We start from the raw sequence: 25,461 nt of genomic DNA, 5'->3' as shown, positions 1-25,461 counted from the left end.
GGGAATCCCGTCGGGATAAGGTTTTATTCTCGATCCCGCTCCCGATATTAATTGGGATGGGAAAAATCCCGAAAGTTAGGGTCGGGAAAATTTCGGGTTGGAATTTTTTCGGGACAGGAACGAGATGGGTTTCGGAAAGGATCGGAATTTCGAAAATTTTTGCCACCCCTAATTTCACTCTTCGAACCTGAAATGTTGGATAATGGTAACAAAGTTTGAACTATATTTTATTATTTTATTAATAATAACTTATGTGTATTAAAGATATTTTTCACATAAAAATATAGGAGCAGTGCCCTACATGGATCCGCTCATGCTCATGATAATAATTATTTCAAGAGTATGTCTCATGTGAGATGATATTTATATTTGTGAAACATGTTGAATGATTTATATATGCAATAAAAAATAATATTTTTGATATAAAATATAATGATTTTTACGAGTCAAATCGAAAATCCTTATAATAAAATCAATCAGTGAGGATCTTACAATTTTTGTAAAAAAATCATTTTCACTTCAATCATTTTAAATCAATAAGTGAGGATCTTACAATTTTTTTTAAAATTATTTTAACTTCAATCATTTTAAACGTGGGGGCTCAATGTTTGTTTGTTGGCACTAAATAAATGATATCTAAATAAATTCATGAAAAGTATAGGAAGTAGGTGAAGGGTGAAAACACGTTTTTCACTGCGTAGCTCGTAACTCGTGAGAAGCATCAAAATAGTGCACACTTCAGAGTGGGAGCCTCCTCGGCGGTTGGCACCCACTACTATTACTATATATATATGGCCGAGATATGCAACACGCTTCGCAATGCTTTCCGTTTGTTGATAACTTTCTCGATTCTACCGCCCATCTCTTCAGGTATCCCGCTATTATTTGCATTTGATGAGGTGATGCAATTATCTCGATATTGAGTTCCAGAATTTCAATTGTTTTTTTTTTTGTTATTGTTTGTTGTGTGTTTCTGTTTTTCTTTGGTTCTTATGCTTGTGAATGGATCTAATTTTTGGATCGGTGAAGCATTTTTTAGCTTCCTCTGTGCTAGATCGTGTTAGGTGACAGAGATCTGCGATTTTGGTTGTGTACGCGTGTTCGTTGAATTAATTGATGTGTCTGTTGTGTTGATTGGGCGATAAGATTATCCTTTTGTTCGTGGATCCGTGAATAGTCGGGAGTATATGTTAGTGTGTTACGTTAGAGAGTGTATGTTCAGTGATGTAATGTTGTATCTTAAGCATTTTATTTTTTCTGGAGAAATCAAAGCTTGTGCATGACATGTTCTTCCTATGTAATATGTGGTCTTGGATCAAAATAATTTTGTTTGATACTTCAAAGCAGAATTTAAACAAAAAATAAGCTGATCATGGCTCCAGCTGCAGCAGGGGATTCAATTAAGCCTAGAGGTATCTTTTTTGTTTATTTAGCAACTGCATATACATGCTACTGCGAGTGTTTGGTGCTTCAATCCCTCAGCTTTCTTGTGGCGTTTGGGCATGCATGTGCTTTTCTGCTTAATCTCGTCGATTAGATATTCCAGTCTCAGTTTTATGTTTCCCTCATTTTCCTTGATTCTTTTGAATATTGCTTTTTTCGTTGAGCCTAAGACTCCGCTGGGTCGCTATTTTGCTCCTACGAAAGAAATTTTCGATGGTAAAGAAGTTACATCTAGTCTACAAAAATTTACGTGGTCAAGAATAAAAATTTTAATTAAAAATCTGTAGGCGGTAACTCTAGTTTCGTTGATCTGATCCGACTACTCCAAACACGGGCCTGTTGAACGGCTGAATTGTTTTTGTCAAGAGGGTTCAGAAGTCTTGAATATGTTGCAAAGTCTTGGTTTTCTTCCTGGTTAGTATTATTCTGGTCCAAACAGTCTCAAGCCCTGTTATTCCCAACGTGTTGAAAATGAAGAAGAGTCATCCCTGTTTATAGCCAAAGCCTTATAACCTTACCGGATTTTGTTAACGGGTCACTTGGTTGTATACACAATGGTCGTAAATAAATCTATGTATGCAAATTTTTTCAATTAATGTGATTTCTTTCTGACCTATTTAGAGCTTGAGGTGCATATAGGTAGTACTTTTTAGCAATTCAATACCTTTGAGAATATGCATCCTAAATTTGTCTGACTTCTTTATATCCGATGCAATACAATTATCATTCAAACTGTGAACTCTTATGCTAATAAACATTTTCTACCACGTATTTGCTTGCTCTCATCTGATCTATGCAATATCAATAGATGTCTGCATCGTTGGAGTTGCCCGGACACCTATGGGTGGATTTCTTGGTTCTCTTTCGTCATTGTCAGCAACAAAGCTTGGATCTATAGCTATTGCAAGTAACATTACAAACCTTTCCACGTTGTCTTTGAAATGGAAATGTGATGCTTTTGATTATAAGAATTGTTGTTTCTTAATAATGTTGTTTTCACCTTCTGGATTTTAGGTGCTCTGAAGCGAGCAAATATTGATGCATCACTTGTACAAGAAGTTTTCTTTGGAAATGTACTCAGTGCAAACTTAGGACAGGCTCCTGCCAGGCAGGCGGCATTAGGTGCCGGGATACCGAACACGGTGATCTGTACCACCATCAACAAAGTCTGTGCCTCAGGGATGAAAGGTTTGACGCATATCAATTGATGATTCAACTAAAATTTATTAATGCATTTATCCAGGAGAATATAAAATATTCCTTTTCCAATACAGCAACGATGCTTGCTGCACAAAGTATCCAGTTGGGCATCAATGATGTTGTTGTGGCTGGTGGCATGGAAAGCATGTCTAATGTCCCAAAGTACTTGGCAGAAGCAAGGTTGGTACTCCAGTGCAACATGGACTGGTTTTGTAATTTTCTTGCAACTTCTCAGTAAAAATGATCCTTAGATTGAAACCAAAACTGCAATCTGCTTTTGTATTTTTGGCATTTTAATCAAGCCTTGTGTGATTGTCATTACACCTTTTCATATTCTTGTATGACTTCGAGCAAAGATAGATGGTTGTCCTGAAGCCAGCTTTGATTTAAAGCACCATTGATTTCTTAAACAACAAACCAACTTCATTCTATTTGTTATTACCGGTAGAATGACTGAAAGATGATTAGCGTGTCGCGTCAACATGATTGAATTTGCATTAATATTACCTGGATCTCTTCTTATTTCAGGAAGGGATCACGACTTGGACATGATTCCCTTGTTGATGGAATGTTGAAAGATGGATTATGGGATGTTTATAATGATTTTGGCATGGGTGTTTGTGCTGAATTATGTGCTGAACACCATAATATTACAAGAGAAGATCAGGTTCATTTATATTATTATCTTGGTTTGATGAATAATTCGATCTAGTCTATTTCAAAAATAAAATATTGCGATATTTGTCTTGTTTTGGGAATTTTGAGAGAGAATGCTTTAGGAGAATAAGTTATATGTTTTGTTTTATTTTAGAGAAATCACTTTAGTAGGATAAAATTATTTTAAAACAGTAAATTACATTTTAACATAACCTAATAATAGAGTGTTCTTGGAAATGACGAAAGGTTTAGTTAATGAATAATGATCATGTTGGGAGATGTGACAATGAGGGAAATTTTGGTTTGGAAAATAAGTCTTCTATCGAGGGAAATTTTGATTTGGAAAATAAGTCTATAGAAGGTTCACAGTCCTCTTTGGCGTTTTTTTTAATAAATTTATTTGTAAAGGGAACATAAGTGACTCTATCTTGAAAATGACCTTTTTGCTTTCATTCTTCGATTTTATTAGTTAAAAATTTTGTCGCTTATGTCTAAAGGAGTTGTTACTTGTACATTCAATCTGCACAGGACAATTATGCAGTTCAGAGCTTTGAGCGTGGAATTGCTGCTCAAGATGGTGGTGCATTTGCATGGGAGATTGTTCCTGTAAGATAACCAGATAATAGCTTGTTGACTTAGCTTGTTTTTTTTGTGGCATTATAAACGTAATCTTGTGCTTGCAGGTTGAAGTGTCTGGGGGTAGAGGAAAGCCATCAACAATTGTGGACAAGGATGAAGGTTTGGGAAAGGTGAATTCACCCATCTGTTCTTTTCTATGTATACATTGGAGTACAAAGTTTTATCTTTCAGTCTTGTCCAGGTTTCTTATCTTCATTTGGCCACTGATGTCAAACCCACTCCTTGACAAGTGCCCTAACCTAAATATTCGAGAAATTTTAAGGTCTATTGAGTAATCAAACATGGATATCCAAGAAGTAAAGGTCTATACATGTAATTAAACATTTAAGGGTCCCATTATCGACCAAACAAAAGTCAATCACTATGTCCAAGAAAAAAGATCATTCGCCCACCACCCCTCCCCCTTCCACATGTAGAAGAGTTTTTCTGCAACCGTTGCACCTCCGAAGAATAAACATTTTTTTTTTCATACAAAAAATGGATGGGCATCCATCTTCAAGTTAGAAAGATGAAGAGTACTATCTTTTGTAGTGTACATCCTTGTGCAAGATTCTCATGATTTATACCTTCATCATAAAAGAGATTGTTTTACTAATCCTTTTATATATCCTGTCAGTTTGATGCTGGAAAATTGAAGAAGCTAAGACCAAGTTTTAAGGAGACAGGTGGTACAGTCACAGCGGGCAATGCTTCTAGCATAAGGTCTTTTGAGCTTATTCACTTTGTGCTGTACTATGATGTAATGAAATGGAGATATTATATTCTTTTTTAGTGAGAATGGCTGAAAATCCTCATCCTCTTCTATGTTAATTATGGATTGAAGCATAACCTCACAGTACAATTTTGCACTACTGCTCTATGATGACATCATATTACTTTCCTCTTTTAGTGCTGTTTTCATTGGTTGCAAGGGTAACAGACTAACAGAACATAGTGTTTCTTTCCAATTTCCTTAGAAATATCAGTAATTGAAATATACATGCTGTTCTCTTCAATTATATTCAAGGAATTTCACGTTTACTGCAATTAAATGTGTCACTATGATTTAACATAGGGACTGAATCCAAAGCTAATGGTTTTTCTTTAAGCAATGTTTCTCAGAATGTTGGTTGTTTTTTTTTAAAGTGACGGTTGAAATAAGATTTTATTTTCAGTGATGGTGCTGCTGCTCTCATTTTAGTCAGCGGAGAGAAGGCTTTGAAGCTTGGTCTAGATGTCATTGCAAAGATCTCAGGATATGCTGATGCTGCTCAGGTAATCTTTGTGTTTATGAGTTACGACCTTTAAAGGATCTAAAAAATTTGTTGTTCTCATTTCGGTCTTGTAATATTTGAATATACATCTGTATACTCTTGAATGGGAGCACATTTTGCAGGCACCTGAATTATTTACAACTGCACCAGCACTTGCAATTCCAAAAGCAATTTCAAATGCTGGTCTAGAATCATCTCACATAGACTATTATGAGATTAATGAAGCCTTTGCGGTACGCCATTAAGCACCTTCATTTGCCCAAGTGAGAAAACAGTTTGCTGACAATGAACCTGTTGTTCTTACTTCTTACTCTACCTTGTGATCCTCATGTAGGTTGTTGCTCTTGCAAATCAGAAGCTTCTCAGTATTGTTCCTGTGAGTTTTCCAACTTCAAACTTTCTCAACTCCTCACCTAAATCCATTCTTTACAAAATGTTATCGGGCGTTTGGCCATATATCATGTAACTACCGACCTTGAAATTAGTGATAAAATATTTTGCAGGAAAAAGTTAACATTCATGGTGGAGCTGTAGCCTTGGGGCATCCTCTAGGTTGCAGTGGAGCTCGTATTCTGGTCACACTTTTGGGGGTATATTTTCTGTTTTACCAAGTATTCAATAAATTTGCACGATTCTACTTGAAATTTGTATTGGATTGGCGATCAGCAGTCAACAATTGTGGAAATGCTATTTTCCTTCAAAAAAGCAAGTTAAGAGGCAAAAATTAATTAAAAATGATAAAATTTCATTGTCTTAGGTATTGAAGCAGAAGAATGGTAAATACGGAGTTGGTGGTGTTTGCAACGGAGGAGGAGGTGCTTCGGCCTTGGTTGTAGAGCTTCTGTAACCAGATACCCAGCTTTTTTGGTAAGTATGAGGCTAAATCTGCATTTGTCTGGCTCTATGGAAGAAATGGGCACCCAAGCAAACTAAATTGGTCTGTAGCATCTCCAGTGTAGATTGCGTGTTTCTTTTATCAAGTGAGTCGAATAAATTGTACACTTTGATTGTAGTAGTTAATGAATGTTTTAGTGGCTAATTGAGTTTCAGTATTGGACAGTGTCCTCAATTTACTGTTATTTTTTTATTTTTCAATTTATCCTAGGCAAGATCTCCAGTGTCCATACAAATAAACCAAATATAAAACACTACCGCGTTTAAGCTTTTCCGAACACTGATTTCATTGAAACAGCTCAAAGTCGAAATATCTTTGGTTTTCAGTTTGATCAGATTTCAAAATCAAATTCAATTAGCATGGTTTTTTTTATCAGTCTAAACATAAACCATTAGAACCCTCAATTTAGGTCCAAATGTATTCATATTAACTAAACTGGTCACCTCTTGTTTTCTTTTGTATTGGTATTGATCAATCTAAACATAACAACCATCACGCAAACATAGTTTTATCTGTAGAACAATTGATGACACAATTTTTCGGTAAAGTACATTAACAAATGAGTGAGTATTAGATCTGGATATCATGTATACAGAAGAAAATCTCGAGAAAGATCCTGATCTACGGGAGATAACCCTGAGCCCCTCACCAACACCACGAATTTACAAGCCAAAAAGTACATACAATTTTGCATATAGTAGCCAACTCAAATGCTACATTTGATTTCTCAATTGAAAAACTTCCTGAAGCCGTCAAAAATCTTGAGAGCCCTCAATTCACCACTTCTAATATCTCTCAATCTCCTTCTCAGTATCTGGCATACAAAAACAAAAGGAAGATGATGATCATCACGTCACAATAGCCAGATTAATGTTCCATCAGTAAGAAACATCAAGAAGAAAATCAACTTCAAGGAAGTTCAAGTAGCCCAAATAGTCGCTGTTCAAAGCTCGAACACTCAAACTTCAGCTATTGTTCTTTATTTTTAACACTTTGCCATTTATCTTTTTTTTAGGTCACTAGTTAAACAATTGAGTTTATAAAATTCAGTGATACTCTAATTAAAATATTGCCATACTTGAACTAAATTGATACTCCTAAAAATCGAGCTTCAGTGATGTGAAAAATCCTACAATCAAGCTTGAGCTTGAAAATTACTCATTTGAACTCAAGCATTGAATTTGATGTCAAGTTGAGCTTGAATCCACTGCAAGTTCTGTTGAAGCATATGTACGAGTGCTTTGTACACTTGCAGGAGTGAAACGACAACATTAAAGCACTCTTGCAGGAGTGAAACGACAACATTGTTTGAACATTGAAAATTGGATGATTATATGTATTATCTGTGCTTCATGCATTTGAAACGTAATTAATGAATTATCTAAGCTCCATGCGTTTGAAAAGTTATTAATGACAATTAAGGAAAAAAGGCAGGATCATTTCCTAGTGCATTGTCCATTCACAATTTCCCTGTGGTGACTAGCTTTGAATGATCTTGGGTTATCATGGGTGACACCGAAGAACACGAAGGAACTGTTCGCAGCAAATCTTGGGTCTTATCTGGGCATTAGAGGGAGAATTCTATGGACTACAATAACACAATGCATCTGCTGGATCGTTTGGCTAGAACGGAATAGGAGGATTTTCGAAGATGAAGAGGGTTCGAGTGAAGAGATTTGGGACAAGATCAAATTGAGAGTAGCTTCTTGGTTACAAATCTCAAAACACTTCAAGTCTTTAACAGTTTCGGATTTGTACAGGGACTGGAATTTAGCCCTTCAGTAGCTGCTAATTTTTATTTAATTTTCAGAACTTGCCTTAGTGGACCACTGGTTCACCTCCTTTGTAGTTACTTTGACTTCTAATAATAATTCAGTTTCTTATAAAAAAAAACAATTAAGGAAAAAAAGAATATATATTTTTCAAAAGAACTATTGGATTATAATAGTCATAGAAATGTTATGCAGGCTTTGAGTGCTCCCCAATTAATGCATTATATTGTTTAGATTATTGAAAAAGAGAAGCTGGTGGTCATCAAGATCGAGAGACTGCTTACATATTGTGCTCGGAACAATATTCTTTGTTCGCTTGTACATAAATCCACTGCTAGCTGTTTCAAGAACACTTTTCGGTTCAAGAGCTTTGGATTTGTCACATCTAAATCCATTGTTCCACTTTCCTGTCGTATAAAAGGCAAAACAAGTAAGTTATTATAACTCGTATTTATTTAGTGAATAAATTTACCATTAAACATTGTGTAACTATTGCTTTGGGAAGAAATATAAAATGCTTACTTGAATAAACTTGGAATACTTGGATATACTAGCCTCACAAACATCCAAAATAAATTGTAGTGCTTCTTCTTCTATTTCAAGATATCTGGTATCCTTCTTTGATGTACTCTTATTCGATGCTGCTGCAGCCATCTGTAAACAGTCTGTCGTGAGAGTTCTATTATTATCAAAAACCTATATAGTCTCTGTCATGCCTGCGGTACTCGTCAGATCACGTTGATCTTTTTGCAGGTCCTATGTAATTTTATCTAGATCTCGTCCAAGTCCTCCTACTTCAACATAAGGGCCTATGTCTCGTTGAACGAGTTCATGAGTCTATTGAGTCACTCGAAATGAGCTCAACTGAGTTTCAGATGTTTTGAGGTTGAATTCGAGTTCAAATTTACCTTTTTAAAAAGTCTTGAGCAGTCTCATAAGTTTAATACTACATTTGAGATTATTCATATCTTCAATTTATATAACAATGAAATATAAGTTTTATTGCTTCGTGAGCTTGCCAAACAACCCATGAGCCAGATCGCGAGCTCAATGTTACCGCGGACTTAGCCCTTCTAAGATCACGTGCGGCCTTTGCTCCTTGACTTTGCCCCTCGCGAGTACTAGCAAAGCAGTCTTTGTTGCGCAAGTGTGTGTGCAAGTGTTTGAGTAAGAACACAAGAGAGTTTGGAGAATGCTTTTGTATTACTTTCAAACTTGGTGAGTTACAAATGATGAATCCACCCTTTTATAGTGTGGCTTCCTACAATGAATGGTCAAGATCGTTTTGATCCGATGGAGATTAACTCTTCAGAAGCTTCTAGCTCCTACACAATTCTAGATGCATCATGATTCTATAAGTCATATATGTACAAGTGTATTCTAGAGAGTTCTACATAAGTCTATATCATGAATAGTGTAGAGACCTCTAGAACTCATACAACCCCTACCATGCACCATGTTTTAGAGTCTTCCGGAATTCGCGTGAAGGTGCCGGTTGCGACATCAAGTTCTTGAGCTTAAACTTCTCAATCCTGAACTCAACAAGTCTAGCTCAAGTTCGATTTTTCAAGTTAAGCTTGAGCATGTGAAATGGCACAAGCTCGAGTTAATTACACTTCCTAAATTTCGACGTAGCAACACTCATGTGCTTGTGTTGAGTGTAGCAAGGACAAAACGTGCACTCAGAAAAGTTCACCTGACCTCATCAAACCGGCTTCTCATACTTGGTGGGCAAACAGCTAAATAAGCATATGCCATTAATTCCACTGGCCAACCAGTTATTTGTAAGGGATAACACTGTGACCTGTTAACAGCATATGGTAATTCACAGGTAACTATCTTGGTGAGGAATTATAGAAAAACATCCTTTAGTATGAAAGTTGGTTCGAGCAATAAAATGAGAGTTATATTCAAGCACTCACACTGAAAGGCTCTGCTTCTTCAAAGCTTCAGATTTCTCCTTGTAACATTTGTCGGATTTTTTTAATGAGAATGACAACTCAACCGAGTCACGAGGATTGGTGCCTTCTCGAGGAACAAATCCATAAGAAAGCAAAAGCTCTCCATTAGATTTCCTTCCATATGATATAAAAACCTGCATGAAATCATGCACAACTTACATACAATGACACTATAGCCTCATGTATGGTCTTATCATCTGATATATTAAGGAAAAAATGGATTATCTTTTACGAATGCTGTGTGAAAATTTCTGTGTTATCATTCAACAAAAAATAACCTGAAGTGTCTGAAATTGAAAATGATTTTTGAATGTATCAGAAAAATATATGACTCTTTCTTTCTTGTTTATAACACATTGAAAGTTTCAAAGATTTTTAAAGAATGATTTTGCCAAAATCATCAAAGATTTTTAAAGAATGATATGGCCAAAATTGAGTAGAAAAGGAAATATATGTTTAATTGCATTCAGAACGCCATTTTAATTTTTAAACCTACAAAATTTGAATTTTTTTTAAATTTCATATACAGGAGCTTAAAAAAATTGTACCACAAAAAAATTGATGGTAGGAGATTTCATCTACAAATTTAATAACCAAAGGGGTTTTAGATAATAAATTAGTGGATGGGGTCTATCTAGCATTCTGCATTCCTGACGGGATTTAGCTTGTTAGTTTTTAGCAGGGGGTTTCAACTTTTTAGCTTATGGATTTTTTTATGAAGGGAGTTTATGAAATTTTAAAAACCAACACATGAATGGTTTTTGCAATTATCCAGAAAAAAATGAACATTAGTGAATTGAGAAAATAGTTTGATCTCTCTTACTAAAACTACATTGATTCATTTAAATGAAAGCATTCCTTTACCTAAATAATTTAATTATTATCAAAACTGCAATACATGCACACTTGGAAAGAAGAGAAGCAAAATGGCATATAATGTCCAAAAGGATCGAGTTATTCCCAATTTGGTTACTATGAAATGTTGATAAAAATGATAATGCTAACACGCTGATAGCTCGTACCTGCTCACCTGGCTGATAAGCTCGATCTGTCGTGAACACAACTCCCTGAGAAGATTTATCGTAATCTAGAAATGTTTCTACCTAGATCAATAAAATATCCATCAAAATTATAGTTCATGACTACGTCTAGGGGAACAATAAAAACAGTGATACCTCACAACTATGATTCAGCATATCTGCCCAAGGAACCAAAGCAACCCTTCCATCCATGGATGGTAATCGGACCTGTTTCCAATACAACCATAATTTTCATGCATTTGAGTTCAACTATACAAAACTAAGAATAAATGCATCTTACAAGGAGCATAAAACTTATCAATGTATCTCTTTTTTCCTCCACTTTGTCTTACCTCTTGCTCTCCCTCTCTCTGTCTGTCAGTGTGCAATTGTACAAATAAAAGTAATTTGAGGATTTAATTGTAGCTTCCATCATAAAAAATAACTTACCAATCGTGAGAAAAGAATGCCAAATGACCATTTAAATGTCTCCATGTTGAATACCTATCATGACACGCATCACATGTATAAACTCAATGCCTATATACTAGAGTAGGAAAAATACAAGTTGCCAAAAAAAAAAACCCATAAATTTCTGGGCAATGTCAACCGCAACAAACAAATCAAAATAATAGGATAGTGAATACACATTAATGGAGACCATGACATGTGGGACTATCACTCATCATTTTGCAATTAACCAGAAAGAGACGTTATAATCAACGGAGTGGCCATAATTAACAACCCATTCTCTTTGAACAAGAGTTTGGAAACTGACTAGGTCACAAGGGAATGGAAAGTTGAGCCTGACTCTTGTACCCTGTATATTTCTCTGTTTTCCGAATTTCATAATGGAAATTAATATTTATCGAACAAAACATCGATAAATGGTTCACCAATTACAGTGTCACACATATAGGTAATCTCAATTGACAGAAAAATTGACCATTAAAATGGATGCATGCATACCTCTTCTGGAAATAAACTAGGATGGTTGGAGAATATCCTGAGTCTTAAGTCATTATACCTGCATAAGATATATGATATAATGAGGCAATTATACAAAAAAATTAACAAACTTTAAGTTTCTTTATATAGAAATAAAGAATTGGTAACACAGTATATCCATGTGTAGTTCAATGGCAGAGAAATAGAGAAAATAACCCATACGTTCCAGTAACATCATTGATCCTCTCAATTGCCCGTTGTCTTATTTGTGAGGCTTCTAGATATCTGTCTAGTTCTGAGCGTGTCCTGAAATTACATGGAGTTGCTGTAGAGAAACCTTCTGAGCCTGGACCCAATATAATATTGGAAAAAAAAAAAAAAAAAAAAGACAGAAAAGAAACATCCTTCAGACTACCAAATAAAGCTTACCAATACAGGAGTGAATATGGTTGTCTCGGTAAGGCTGATATGTAGTTACTCCATTTTGAAGAGTTCGCTAGACTTGCCTCACTAATCAAATAGGTAGCAAGCAGTGGCCAATCTGGTACACTGTACTGTTTTAGAACCTCACCTGCCTCTTGACAGCTCCACTCCTGTCATTCAGAACTCCAAAACCAAAGTAGGCATAAGTCGCTAATACAGGTAATCACTAATCAGACAATATAATACAAGAAAATTTCTTATTCAACAGGAGGAAATGTTCTAATTATTGAAGTATTAATTAAGTTTTTTTGGCAGAAGAGGCTTCTTACTTCTACAATGTATTTTAAATGACAAGCTGCTAAGATGAAAATACCGGCATTGAGATAATGATTTTCTTTGGAAACGATTTATTTAACGGTAAATTACCATTGATTTCTATATCTTAAACCCTTAAGCCAAGGATGTTTATGTAGACTCCAGAAATCAATTACCAAGAAGATATCATGGTGGGCAGTTTTCTTTAGAAATTATCTTTGAAACTGAATCCACAAATGGTTGCACGCACATTATGATATATTCAATGATCAGAAGAAAGCCTACAGATAGAGATCATATACACCACATCATTACACATATTCCATCTCAAATATATGATAATCTCTTGAGCAAAAATCTTACAAAGCATCATTACTAAGGAGACAAGTTTTCTTTCATTGACCTCTACTCCTTACGATACTCAAAGACTGCAATCAAGAAGTTAAGTTAACCATGCCCAAACTCAAGAATGAAAAAAAAAAATTCAAAATTTCCAAAGACCGATTCAATCAAAACCCAAAAAGAGAGAACCATCAAAACGTACAGAATCAGCGGTGATGAAGAGCGAAGGGGGCACAAAAAGCAGTTTTTCACCCTTCCTAATATTCTTCATAGCCACCAGGCCCCGCTCCCCTACTTGCACTTTCTGTATCGCCATCTTCTGGGGAGGCAGGCCACAGTCCGTCAGCCATTGCTGCAAAGCCGAAGCATTTTGTACCGAGTCAATATCGCAACCCCACTTAACGGCGGCGGTTCCGACTGGGCTCTCACTGTCAGTAGCGGCCGTATATAATGATGTACAGCGAATCCGGTGGAATCTTTTGAAGGAGCAGAGGTGATTGGTGGCTCTGCAAGGAGATTGGCTTTGGGAAAAGGTGGGGATCAGTGTAGTTTGGAGGATTCTTGAAGCATCCGCCATGGCCATGGCTATGGCTTTGCTTAGTTGATGATAGTATGCTATACTAACTTTGCAGTATTTATTACCTTATCCGCTGCTGCTCTTGTACATGTAGTTTGGAGGATTCATAAATAAGTCTCATATGGTACATATTATTTTTTATTTTTTTTGTGACATGTTAACCGGCAGCCGCTACCTTTCGGTGCGCTCTGAGTTCGTATTAAATGATAATTATCTATCTATGTTGCTTGTCATTTGATCGATACGTCAATTTTATTTATCTTATAATATTGGTTACTTTTATACGCAGACTATTTTAAAAACAAAGATCAACCACATATTTTCATGAAACTCACGTGTCTAAATCAATTTTAAATCATTAAATTTCATGTCAATATATTATCCTTATGTTAAGGTATCGTCAACCAACCCTCCAAAGATGATAGGATCAAAATATGGTTTTTTAATTGAACTCCGAATGTTACCATTACCAAATATAGAGACCATACCTAAAATCAATTCGGCTTTTAAATGTTAATTGAAATCAGCTGTTCTCTTTTTTCTTTTCCTCAATGAAAAATCTAATATAGAACATCAACCAACTTCGTGGTTTTGTTAGCTTGCATTTCGGTTTATTGTAATCACCCGGGAATGCCTGGTTTAGTCGTACTTTTACCCATTTACCTTTAATTAATTCTTCATTTATTAAAAACAAACAAAGAAACAAACAAAAAAATAAAAAGTAAAAGGCCCAGTGAGATGCCTGCTCATAGTTTCTTGAAAGACTAAAGAGGGCATGTGGTATAAGTCAAACATCATGTTGATACAAGAATCGCTCAAATAACACATATCAGGGCATTGTTTTCCTCTGGTAATATAGTTATTAGCATTAAACCATTTGTTGACCAATATGTTTCATTGATTGTCACCCCCCTTGAATAGACGAGAAACAAGACCAAGCCTCCACCAAGGTGTCAAGGGAAATTCCTCTTTCTTGAGGGATATAAGAGCAGGCAAACCACTCCGTTCAGTTTCAACCACCGAGGCAACCTCTTTCCTAGACCTGTTACAAAAAATTCAGCAGCACAAGCTCAGAAGACCATGCTCAAATCATATAAAGTTCAGCGTTCCAACTTGATAAAGGTTATTGGGATCATTTAGTATCATGCTTAATTAGAGATGACTCATTTAACTAAATTAGCCCGATGAAGCATTATCCCTCAACATCCGGTCAAAATCAAAAGGCAATTGAAACTTGAAACTGCATGCTTACCAAAAAGACATCCAGTTGCAGATTGTACAAGTTGAATTTAAAGTAAAAAGATAATATTTCTGTCTTCAAGCAGTGCGAAGGTAGATGTAATTTGTAAGATTTTGTCCCATCTTCAGAATGAATACATTTCTCCTAACGTGCTGATACTATGCAATATGACCAAATTCGAGAGCAACTCATTTCTGAATAAAAACACAACAGCATTGTGCTTATTTTCATGATTTCACAAGTTGACCAGCTGCATAGATAAAATATTTTCTTGTTTATCTGTACATTGGACTGATGAGGATTTTGTAGATAAGGAATCAGAAGCAGATGCTTGCAAGTTCAATCTAATTGTGCGAGCTTATAAACTTGAATCGAATATTCATGATAACTAACAATAAGATACGTACGCAGAAGGAACCACACCCTCATAGGCAAACGTTGACACTCCTTGTCGCTGCTTGTGCTTGGGATTCACAGAGCACAACACATAAACGCGCCCACGTCGTTTCACAGTCCGGCAAAACTCACACATTTTTTTAACTGAAGATCGCACCTTCATGCTGTAAATAGAAGACAGACAATACTATTACATTAAAAAGGTGTAGGTGATTTATCATGGGAACAGTGGAGTTCAAGCATTTCATGGATTCTGTCATGTGGTAAGAGAGGTAAATAAAAATATCTAACCAAGGTTGCCCAATTTATGTCTACCAACCAGCAAAAACAATTATCACATTAGAATATCTATCTACTTTTTCTAAAGGTCTATTACTGTGTATATTAGGCATTATGCACTTAAACCTGGCTGAGACATGACTTTGGTTAAACTAGATTTAAAATAGTCATAATTATTTAAATTTATGCAAACTAACGGGTAACAACACATTTTGGTGGAGATGACAAGTTCTGGAGTTGATACTTTGTCCAAAAGTTTGTGTTCTTGAAAGCGGACACCCAACAACCAAGACATGGGCAAGTAAATTCAGTTAACTGTACAAAGGTTTCTCTCCAAAAATAGGATTGTCTATTTTCTTCTTCTTTTCCTTGTTCTTTTTTCTTTTTAATATGGATTTTCTGTTTTCTTCTGACGAAGAAACTGGTTTTGGGTCATGGAAACTGAAGGAATGTAGTCATTGAAAGTTGTGCTTTCCTCTGGTTCCATAGCTTGTAAATAGCAACAAAATTCGACTGAGCTATATAGCTTTAACAGTGGAATTAGTGGAGATTAAGCATACGACTTCGGCAGAGCAGATTTTAACTGCCTTTTGATTTCTCATTGGCTAGTGATGGACATCTCCCTATAAAAATGGGCTTTCACAAAGCCAGCCTCCTCAAAATAACCATTGAGAACTTTGCAAACTGTTTTGGCATGTATAATACCTGAATCAGCCACTTGACTCAATGCAAAGATAATTCCAGACTTCCAGTGCAACGATAGAGGATAAGGAATATAATATAACTAAAGGAGGGCCAATTTTATTCTTGTAGTTCAAATGACGGGTTTTAACATCCCAAATTTGCAGTAACTATTAAATTAATCCCAAGATTCCATCTTTAGCAATGAACTTACTGTCAGCACATACTACTAAAGAACAAATAATCTACCCCTTTCTCATGGAAGTTCAATCTTTCATTGGCACAAAGGTAGAGGTACATCACCTTGTAACCAACCAAATTGTCACGACTTTCAGTTGAGCATTGCTCAACAAAGAAGTTCTCAGCATTTCCAAACATGTCATTACTCTCCCAAAAATGTGTTTTATCAACTTCAGCAAAGCTTAAAACAGCATTTGAGAACAGATCACAATCCGACAATTCATTCTATTCCACCAAGTATGGATGCTGAAGACTTTCTCCTCTCACTTCTATTTCTCAAACAAAAGCCTAGTTTTACCGTGGTGATCATTCACCAGACTACATCGTGTTTATCAACCAATGCACGAAAAATACATGTTGTCAACATCAAGAATCAAGAAATCAAAAGTATAAAACAGAAACAAAAAGGACTCCTTTTTTTTTTATCAGAAACAAAAAGAACTCTAAAAAACCAAAAAAAAATAAAATCGGTGGATTAAGCAATTGATTACCAAGACCAAGCCTTTTCAGACTCGAAAATTCAATAATCGACCTCTCTCATATGACATAAAATATATAAACATTCTAATGTCAATCGAGCTCTGTTGAATAACATAATTGCTTAAAAGAACACCATTTTTTTGGTATAACATTAAAGGAAAAATTTGCTACAAAGCAAATGGGCATCATCTCCCACTATACACGATAACAAGCTAACATTAAGACCCACGTAAATTCAATTTCTAGTAAAGTGCAAGGACTAGACATGAATGAAAACACAGCAACCAAAAAAAAAACAATCTGGAATCCCAGCTGAAAAAGAACCCTTTTGCGAACACAAAATTCTCGATAGAATAGTGCTCTATAAAAGTGTAAAAATTTATTGATCGAGAAACTTTACTGTACCTTGAATCTTGAAGCTTTAGCAAGAGTTCCAACTTCCAATGGAGAATAGAGTACCCTGCGTTGAGCGAACGAGGATTAAGAAAAATGGATGGGCCCAAGTAGAAAATTAAAGGCCCATAAAATGGGCCAAACCCGTATAATCTCTTTTTTATATGGGTCAGACCTCTCCCTTTTAACCCTTGTAACCGGATTACTAATTGGGCTACAAGCCCTCGGTAAGCCCAGATAATTTTTCAACCACTCTATTTCATGGTACATATGCTATGCTGGATATATAGCCCATGGATGATATGTATCCACACGAATTGATGTGGGTCCCACTTTTAAGATTCAAAGATTATAGTTAGGCCCCGTTTGCTTGATAACTTCATGATTGTCTTGCAAGCCCACGTTTGTCTCAATTTTCGAGCTTAGATATAAGGATACGGATTGATACAAATTCACTGTAGCAATTTGACAGCCAATTTACCTCAAACGGATTGTAAAAAAAACTGATTAGTATTTCTAGAAGTTCTCCAAAATATTTTGTGTGTCTGGCTATGTTCTTATCTTATGAAGGGGTGCAAATGAACCGAATCGAGCCGAATAATGGTAAAATTTTAAGGCTCGAATTTGGCTCGATAAGAGTATATTCGAGTTCGAGTTCGAGCTCGATTCGAAGCTCGATAATTTTAAATATTTTGGCTCGAGCTCGGCTCGAAACGAAGTTTGAGTTCAAGTTCGACTCGAAACATTCAAACTTATTCGTGAACTATTGCTTGGATATCATGGCTCGAAAAGCTCGAAATGTTCGAAAAGGTTTGAAATGTATATATATTTATTATATAATTATATTATATTAATTAAATATTAAGGCTCGCGAACTATCGAACAAAATAATTTTGGTTCGAGTTCGGCTCGAAAAAAGTTCGAACATATTCGAAATCGGCTCGAGTTCGATAAGCTCGAATAAGAATCAAATATTTATCGAACAGACTCGTAAAGCTCATGAGCTCGGATCGTTTGCACCCCTTTCATCAAGTTCAAAATGATGGAATAACTTTTATCATTATTAAATATTATTAGGATAAAATGTAACACTTGGTAAGAAATTAGTCAATTACCAATTTTAATATTAGTTGGATGCCGATGTCATTCCAAAAAATAACAATTTAATGTCATGTTATAAAAAATTGTATGCCTAAAACCGGGAGTAATTATGATGCACTAATCTGATTTTTTTTTAAAAAAAAAACTAAAATTATAAAGCAATAATATATCAGATAATAATCTGATTTTTTTAAAAAAATAAAACTATAAAGCACTAATATATAATATATTAGATAATTATCTGATTTTTTTTTAAAAAAATAAAACCATAAAGCACTAATATATTAGATACTAATTAATGACCACGTTAACATATTCCAAGCATACGTAATTTTAGACCCTCAAAAAACAAGTTTACGATTTTCGAAATAAACGAGCTCCTCCATTCTATGTTGTATTCCATGTTTTTTTTTTATTTTTTATGTTGTATTCCATGTTAGTATTTTACATATATAAACATAAAAAATTTATTTTGCTGACCAAACAAATAAATCACGGCCAATTATACATGTTCCATGTTAGTATTAATGTTGAACAAATGGAAATGATTATTACTCGCAATTAAACCAACGGCCAATTTACAATATGCATTCGTGTGACATTTCATGTGAGTTCACAGAGGATTTCGTTCCAAGATTTTCCTATAAAAGTTGCTCATGATTAAATTCCCAAAATCGAAATACATAATTTCTCCACAGTAAGGACAAAGCTTGACAAATTGATAATCGTGAATTTGGTTCACTTGTACAACTGTTCGAGCTCATCTTTAAATTTGTTCTTCAATGACTCCCTCTTCAATTTCAGAGCTGCAGTAACCAAGCCAGTTTCTGGAGTCCAAGGCTCCGGCAACAGCGTAACCTTTGCCGGAATTTCAAACTTTTCCAGCTTACCTGCCTTGGCCGCCTGCAAGTTTTACCAATGGAGTGAGTAAAATGCTATGTTACACGGATACAGATGTGCCGGAATCACAGATTCACGATAGAAACAAGAGGTTCATGCGATGGATTTCAACTAGATTACGAGGGTATATATTCCACGGAAATGAAAACGGAACAAACCTTGGCAAGTGATTGTTGAACCTCGTTCTTCGCTTCAGTCTTTTTGCATAGATCAGGAAAATCCTCGAACTTTATTCCAGATTCACGGGCCCATCCCTCAAGAGCCTGATGCGCAGGCACCACGAGAGCTACACAAAAGTTGTGGAAGGGGTCCGCGTAGACCATAATACTATCAACATATGTGCTCAACGACACTGCTGCCTCAACCTGAAATTATCAACACTGACGTGTCAAATTCTGCCCAGATCAGACACAGCAACATAAAATTATACTTTGCTCGTGTCGAACTTGGAGTGTATCCTCATTGGTTGATCATAAGCTCAGGTCATAAACCTACCTTAATGAAGAGTCCAAGCCCAAAACACTAGCCTATTACATTTGAGAGTCTGAGACCTCGATGCTTCTAAGTGACTCAAAATCTTGCTTGTGCAACTAATATGATATCGTGACGTTGTCCACCTCTTGACAATCAATGCCCATGGGGGTCCATCACTCACGTTTATTTGTATTCGAGCACTTCTTAATACGATCTATAAGGGCTACACAACGTGCATGCGACCACAATATCAGTGTTGACCGATGGCGACCTTTCCAATGCACCTATCGGTCACCTTTCCAATGCACCTCATCCACTTAATAGATTCTCAGCAAACGCACAAATACTAGACCATAACCTTAAGACGAAAGATCAAATCTAATGGCATTAATATCATGAATTAGGCCAAAAAGAGAGATCAATCCTAGAAAATAGTCTATTTGGTGAGAGACCAACCAAGTATATTACCCACTCTACAATTGCTGGTGCAACTGATATATTACCTTTCCAAGTGAGATGTATTCGCCATGTTGAAGCTTCACGATATCTTTCTTCCTATCAATAATCTCAAGACATCCATCAGGGTGAAACCTTCCAATATCACCAGTGTAGAACCAACGCATGCCTCTCTCATCGACCTGTATGAGAGAAATGCATTAGTTAGAAACTAGAAAGAGGTACCAATGGTTACCTAATTACCATGTCCACTAAAAGCGAGTTTGCACCTCGTAAACCTCTTTAGTTTTGGCATCATTGTTAAAATAACCAGCTGTCACGCTGTGTCCACCAATAACAATCTCTCCGCGTGGCATTGGCTTATCTGCTACAGTATAACCACCTTCGTCCCAAGACACGAGCTTCAAAAATAAGTACCAAATAAAAAGTTAGGCAGAACTAAACAAAAATGTTTGATTTCCAAAAACTGAACACTTCAAAATTACAACCGGTAGTTTCTTTTGGCTTCGTATTTTATAATCTTCAGCAGGAAGTGTTTTAACTATAGGCAATCGGGACTGAAATGTAGAAGTTAACTTTCCGGATTGCAAACATTCCTAGATAAGGATCAATCCAAGAATAGATTACAACATATAACGAATGGTTACGGGGTGCTCTTGAATATTGTTTTGAGCGCAGTTTTTAATAGTTGAATGAAGAATGAATTCCATTAAAATCATAGAAGAAAGACAAACGAGGATGATGTCTCAGATATTATTCCCTTCGCTTGTTCTAGCAAGAAAAATCACAAATTTAATATTCAAATAATTCTTAGCTTAGACTTAAATTTTACCTTGACGTAGCAACAAGGAAGTGGAGGACCAACACGCCCAACAGAAGGGTCATCCCACTCTGAAAAGGCAGCTCCTGCACATGTTTCTGTCAGGCCATATCCTTGACCAATTGGTGCCCTATAAACATAAGCAGATCCAGGTGCCAAAGAACATATCAAACACAATTTGAAAAATTGCAGACAACTCGTTAAGCAGAAACAACTGCACTGGTTGAACGGATACTCTGATTATTTCTATGAAGTAAAATCATCGAAGAATTACCCCATGCAAATGTTGATAAATCTCTGAGCATCTCCAGACAAAGGAGCTCCGCCACAAAGCATAAGTCGAATTTCTCCTCCAAGGATAGACCTTATCTTCTTAAAAACAACAATATCCCAAAAGAGACTTTCTATACCCCACGCACCAAACCAGCTTCCCTCAATAGTTGCTAGTCGGCGATTGTATGCAATATTGAAAAGTTTTTTCACCAAACCTCCCTTCTCATCAACCTGACACAAAGAAAAGGATACATATTAAAGAAGATATAACTGAATCTCTTAGACCTTGACAACCTCATACACAACACATATAAAGCATACTGATGAAGTAGAAAACACAGTTTGCAAAATACCTTCTTCAGAACTCCATCTCTAACTCGGTCTAGAATAGCTGGAACAGCTGCCATCAACGTAGGCTTCAATGCAGATGCATCTCCTTGTGTTCCTTTTTTTATTTTGTTAGAGGTGTCTGTTAATGTCAGTGCCGAGCCATAGCCAATTGCGGCACCTGCAGTCAACATCACAGTCTGGAAGAGCACAAAATCTTAGAGGTAGAAGAACTATCACCTGTGGCCATGACAATAAGTTAATTAACATGCTACCTCTGCTGCTAACTCAAACACGTGAGCTAAAGGCAAATAAGCAAGATAGACATCTTTGCTTCCGATTCCTGGAATGACTGTCATAACGGCAGCTGCAGTGGCCACGATGTTTCCATGAGTCATCATAACACCCTTCAAAACACATAGGAGACCATGTTATTGATGATCCGCTTTGTGAAGATTATATACGCGTGCGAATCAGACTTCGTGTCAAAATTTGGGGGAAAAAGGATCACAATTTGAGAGCAAAATGTGGCAGAAAGGAGAACAGGCATTATTCAACATTTTCTCAAACATATTAACTTTCTAACACCATTTAACTTCTCTACGTACAACTTTAAAATCTTCTCATTCAGAAAAGAGGTAACATAATTCTTTGTTTCAGGTATCCTTCTTCATTGCAACCCATAAACATTAACTTCCGCTGAAGAAGAGCATGGTGCATTCATGAACCAAGTAATAAATTGATTTGAATGCATGTCTATCAGCATAACGAAAATTTCAGTCAAACCTTAGGAAGGCCCGTACTGCCACTTGTGTACATTATGACAGCTACATCTTTCTTGATTGGAAGACTAGGACGAGAAGGATTATCGCTTCCAAGTTTTTCAACGTCCGAAAAAGAGAATTTTCTCCAATTTCCAGTATCTTGGGAACCACTTGAAGTGTCTTCATCATCAATATATATAACCTGACTAACGGTTTTCAAACTCGAACTTACTGCAGCCAACTTCTTCAATTGCTTGGAGTCACAAATCACAGTTGATACTTGAGTCTGGCAAATACTGGAGAAAGTAAGTAATACGCACAGATGGAGTTCTAACAAGCCAAAAAAAAAACAATAACAACAAAATAAACCAAAAGCAAGCTAAAGTGAAGATACGAGGTAAAATCATGCATACAGAGATTGGATAGGAGAAAGGTTTTGAAGTGAGGTATTAATTACAACCTCATTAAGCGAGTGAATTAGGGCATCATCCCCTAAGGAAGCATAAATTGTAACGATAGTGATATTCTGCCGGAAGCATGCCTGTCACCAAAGAGCAAGTAAATTGGTAATTGCACAGAAAGAAAAAAACTCAGAACCAAAAATAAGAAGTCCAAAAATAATAAAGTATACACCAGATTTTCTATGGGTACAAAAGAGCAAGTAAAATTGGTTATGGCACGGAAAAGACTCAGGAGAACAATACAAAGTTAAAAACCCAACTTGAAAACTTTTAACCTTACCTGAAATGCTATCATCCACTCGGGGCAAGATTCAGAAAAAATTGCAGCACGAGTGTCCACATCATGACCTATTTGAAGAAGACCAGACGCAAAGTTACAGGCACGAGTAAAAGTCTGCGCGTAAGTTTCCCACTGGTACTCCCCCAAATGAAGTTTCTCGAATTTTCTCCCGTCACTAGATGTAACAAATTCCTTCCCAAAAACTTTTCTTGTCCCAAGAAACTTCTCACTGGAATGTTTTTTACAAGACTGCTCGAACAAAGCCGCCAAAGTTGTAGCCCCTTCCCAAGGAACCTCAACCAATTTGAAAGATCTAGCATTGCGCATTACCAAGTCAGTCTCACCAACAACTTGAACCGGAACACCTCTCTGCTTTGCCTTTCTTTTTCCCCCAAGAACCACGGCAAGAAGTATAGGTAAAACCACGGCCGCGATGACAGCACAAACAATACCATATGAACCGTTATCTTTAAATGTCGAAAAAGAAAAGCTACCCCCCACATCATCCATCATGCTTGTTCAAGATACTTCTCTTTGCCCCAGTTGCGTTCAACTTCTGATGATCAACATTGAGACAAGTGAAAAGTTAGCCATATTTGGAGAAATATCAGAAAAGTGAATATCAAACATTGTGTAGCTAAGTTAATATTATGTTCACGGAGAATTTAAAAAATATCATTACAACTTACAATCCTATCAAAGTAGATGACTGGACATAGCAGACAATCTTATAAACCAATCCAAAGCACATATATAAGGGACCAGAAATTCCTAGGCACTTTTAAACATTGTGCTTCAGATAAGATCCCCCTAACCACTGCATGGGCAGGATAAGCAAGACTCACGCAACAACCAATTTCTTCCAAACGAATGGGTTTAGGCAGATCAAAGATCTGTAATGAGGTACCTGTACCTCCCTTGGTTTCTCCTCGGTCGTTTGGCTTGACAGAGAAAATCAAACTAATGCACGACACAAGATTAAAACTAGAAAAAACACACGACATTCAGAACAAAGCAGCTGACATGAAACACAAATAATTCACACAATACGAAAGTTAATTTTCCTCGAAATCAATCATCAGTTTTTAATTTGTAATCCATCAGACGTCAAAATCGTTGAATTAAAAAAAGCAGTGATCCTGATGAATGCAAGCAGTAATGAATGACTAAATCAAAGCTAGTCAGTGACCAATTCATTTCAAAAACAAGAAATAAAATACAAGAGCTGATCATCCAACACACGCCAAAAAATTATTAAAAACCATCGAAATCACGATCATATACATGGATACAGATTTTTCAGAAAAACAAAAAACAAAATTGAGTATCACAATGAATCAAAACAGTAACCCATACCTTGGTGGAGGAGAGCGAATAGAATTAGTGCGGTTTGAAGATTTAGGATTTGTTAATCGGAAAAATCGTAAAGCTGGCAGCTGGATCGGGCAAAATTAGGAAACTTGTTGCTTACTACTCTACTTTGGAGGACATATCTATCTCCGGGCTATTGGGGCGAGTGGTACAAGTACTTGAAGAATTGCAGTGCTTTCAAATTCAATAAATATATATATATATATATATTTTTTAAGAACAATTCAAACCAATGTTTTCAATGCTATTTTCGGATAATGCTCGAGAATAGATTTAGATTTTTCGTGAACATTTCGCTGAAAAAAATTATAGATCTTTTTTTTTTTCGAACTCTATCCGAAGAGTTGAATAAATATTATATTTGTTATTTACATAGAATGAAGCAATATAGAAATTTATATTTTATATATTTGTTATTTAAATAGAATGAAGCAATATAGAAATTTATATTTTATTTCTATATTTTTACATGCATGCTAAATTTCTTGAAATTCAAACAAAATAAAACAAAATTTCCCAAATAGAGTCGTTTCTTTTTCTTTTTCTTTTTCTGTTTTTTTTTTTGAATTTTTTTGTCAGTTATATTATTATTTTTTGTTATCTTAGATTGATTGGTGAATAGGGTGAGGCACACTACCCCATGCCATGTATTGATTTTCTTTATATCTTTTAATTGGGTACGTGTTAAATCGTAGTAAATGAGCTAAGAAAATGTTCCTATAAAAAATTCCAAAAAAAAAAATAAATAAATAAATACGTTGTTTCTAGAAATTGCGAATATTGTATGAGTCAGAACACGTGGAGTGATATAATTTCATATACACTCCCAACTTCGAGAATGTGATTCGTCGATTCTATACGTGTTTCGTTTACAATTATGATATGTTTTTTGGGAAGACAAATATTTTTTATGAATAAATTAATTTCAATATGCTTCAAATTTTTTGGATGTACTCAAACGAGTGACGGAAAATATACTAGACTAGAGATATATTGGGTGAACTTTACTGAAAACTATTGGATGCGCGAATAGAATAAACTTGTGTTTTGTCACTCTAGACTTCTATGGTTTTTTAATCTG

General features: G+C 35.8%; 4 protein-coding genes across 4 annotated transcripts; 1 reads left to right on the top strand and 3 right to left on the bottom strand.

The window, feature by feature from the left end:
* The first annotated feature begins 776 nt into the window (after positions 1-776).
* On the top strand, positions 777-6,261 carry LOC140883383 (acetyl-CoA acetyltransferase 2). The gene is made up of 14 exons (XM_073289825.1): positions 777-870; positions 1,348-1,412; positions 2,252-2,350; positions 2,458-2,631; positions 2,718-2,823; positions 3,172-3,310; positions 3,829-3,906; positions 3,984-4,049; positions 4,556-4,641; positions 5,094-5,193; positions 5,315-5,425; positions 5,527-5,568; positions 5,696-5,782; positions 5,950-6,261. Exons 2-14 carry the CDS (start codon positions 1,373-1,375, stop codon positions 6,037-6,039), a joined length of 1,218 nt encoding a protein of 405 aa, XP_073145926.1. The 5' UTR covers positions 777-870; positions 1,348-1,372; the 3' UTR covers positions 6,040-6,261.
* A 143-nt stretch (positions 6,262-6,404) lies between these two features.
* Positions 6,405-13,501, bottom strand: LOC140883382 (ribulose-1,5 bisphosphate carboxylase/oxygenase large subunit N-methyltransferase, chloroplastic). Its single transcript, XM_073289824.1, has 12 exons — positions 13,070-13,501; positions 12,217-12,380; positions 12,010-12,093; positions 11,809-11,866; positions 11,290-11,343; positions 10,996-11,067; positions 10,843-10,923; positions 9,782-9,954; positions 9,561-9,663; positions 8,382-8,513; positions 8,144-8,266; positions 6,405-6,901 (listed from the first exon to the last, which is right to left on the bottom strand). Exons 1-12 carry the CDS (start codon positions 13,448-13,450, stop codon positions 6,815-6,817), a joined length of 1,512 nt encoding a protein of 503 aa, XP_073145925.1. The 5' UTR covers positions 13,451-13,501; the 3' UTR covers positions 6,405-6,814.
* Positions 13,502-14,159: 658 nt separating this feature from the next.
* On the bottom strand, positions 14,160-17,258 carry LOC140884484 (uncharacterized). The gene is made up of 3 exons (XM_073291257.1): positions 17,166-17,258; positions 15,092-15,244; positions 14,160-14,486 (listed from the first exon to the last, which is right to left on the bottom strand). Exons 2-3 carry the CDS (start codon positions 15,241-15,243, stop codon positions 14,339-14,341), a joined length of 300 nt encoding a protein of 99 aa, XP_073147358.1. The 5' UTR covers position 15,244; positions 17,166-17,258; the 3' UTR covers positions 14,160-14,338.
* A 1,544-nt stretch (positions 17,259-18,802) lies between these two features.
* Positions 18,803-24,539, bottom strand: LOC140880877 (long chain acyl-CoA synthetase 8). Its single transcript, XM_073285726.1, has 12 exons — positions 24,366-24,539; positions 23,010-23,565; positions 22,729-22,809; positions 22,291-22,554; positions 21,780-21,911; positions 21,531-21,704; positions 21,179-21,408; positions 20,917-21,034; positions 20,354-20,485; positions 20,132-20,266; positions 19,313-19,519; positions 18,803-19,157 (listed from the first exon to the last, which is right to left on the bottom strand). Exons 2-12 carry the CDS (start codon positions 23,520-23,522, stop codon positions 18,993-18,995), a joined length of 2,151 nt encoding a protein of 716 aa, XP_073141827.1. The 5' UTR covers positions 23,523-23,565; positions 24,366-24,539; the 3' UTR covers positions 18,803-18,992.
* Positions 24,540-25,461: the final 922 nt, after the last annotated feature.

The sequence above is a fragment of the Henckelia pumila genome, chromosome 2, assembly GCF_033568475.1.
Source record: "Henckelia pumila isolate YLH828 chromosome 2, ASM3356847v2, whole genome shotgun sequence".
Lineage (NCBI taxonomy): Eukaryota > Viridiplantae > Streptophyta > Magnoliopsida > Lamiales > Gesneriaceae > Henckelia > Henckelia pumila.
This window is presented reverse-complemented; position numbering and strand designations above follow the sequence as displayed.

Excerpts from the sequence above, each read along its gene's own strand:
- LOC140883382 (XM_073289824.1), bottom strand. The coding sequence starts at position 13,450 with ATGGCCATGGCGGATGCTTCAAGAATCCTCCAAACTACACTGATCCCC. Across the intron at positions 10,924-10,995 it reads TGCTGAATCATAGTTGTGAG|GTAGAAACATTTCTAGATTA; the intron begins GTATCACTGTTT and ends TTATTGATCTAG. Across the intron at positions 8,514-9,560 it reads TGAGAAGCCGGTTTGATGAG|ATGGCTGCAGCAGCATCGAA; the intron begins GTCAGGTGAACT and ends GACTGTTTACAG.
- LOC140880877 (XM_073285726.1), bottom strand. The coding sequence starts at position 23,522 with ATGATGGATGATGTGGGGGGTAGCTTTTCTTTTTCGACATTTAAAGAT. Across the intron at positions 21,409-21,530 it reads GAGATGGAGTTCTGAAGAAG|GTTGATGAGAAGGGAGGTTT; the intron begins GTATTTTGCAAA and ends TCTTTGTGTCAG. Across the intron at positions 19,520-20,131 it reads AATACATCTCACTTGGAAAG|GTTGAGGCAGCAGTGTCGTT; the intron begins GTAATATATCAG and ends TGATAATTTCAG.
- LOC140884484 (XM_073291257.1), bottom strand. The coding sequence starts at position 15,243 with ATGAAGGTGCGATCTTCAGTTAAAAAAATGTGTGAGTTTTGCCGGACT. Across the intron at positions 14,487-15,091 it reads GAGGGTGTGGTTCCTTCTGC|GTCTAGGAAAGAGGTTGCCT; the intron begins GTACGTATCTTA and ends TTTTTGTAACAG.
- LOC140883383 (XM_073289825.1), top strand. The coding sequence starts at position 1,373 with ATGGCTCCAGCTGCAGCAGGGGATTCAATTAAGCCTAGAG. Across the intron at positions 2,351-2,457 it reads TGGATCTATAGCTATTGCAA|GTGCTCTGAAGCGAGCAAAT; the intron begins GTAACATTACAA and ends TCTGGATTTTAG. Across the intron at positions 4,050-4,555 it reads AGGATGAAGGTTTGGGAAAG|TTTGATGCTGGAAAATTGAA; the intron begins GTGAATTCACCC and ends ATATCCTGTCAG.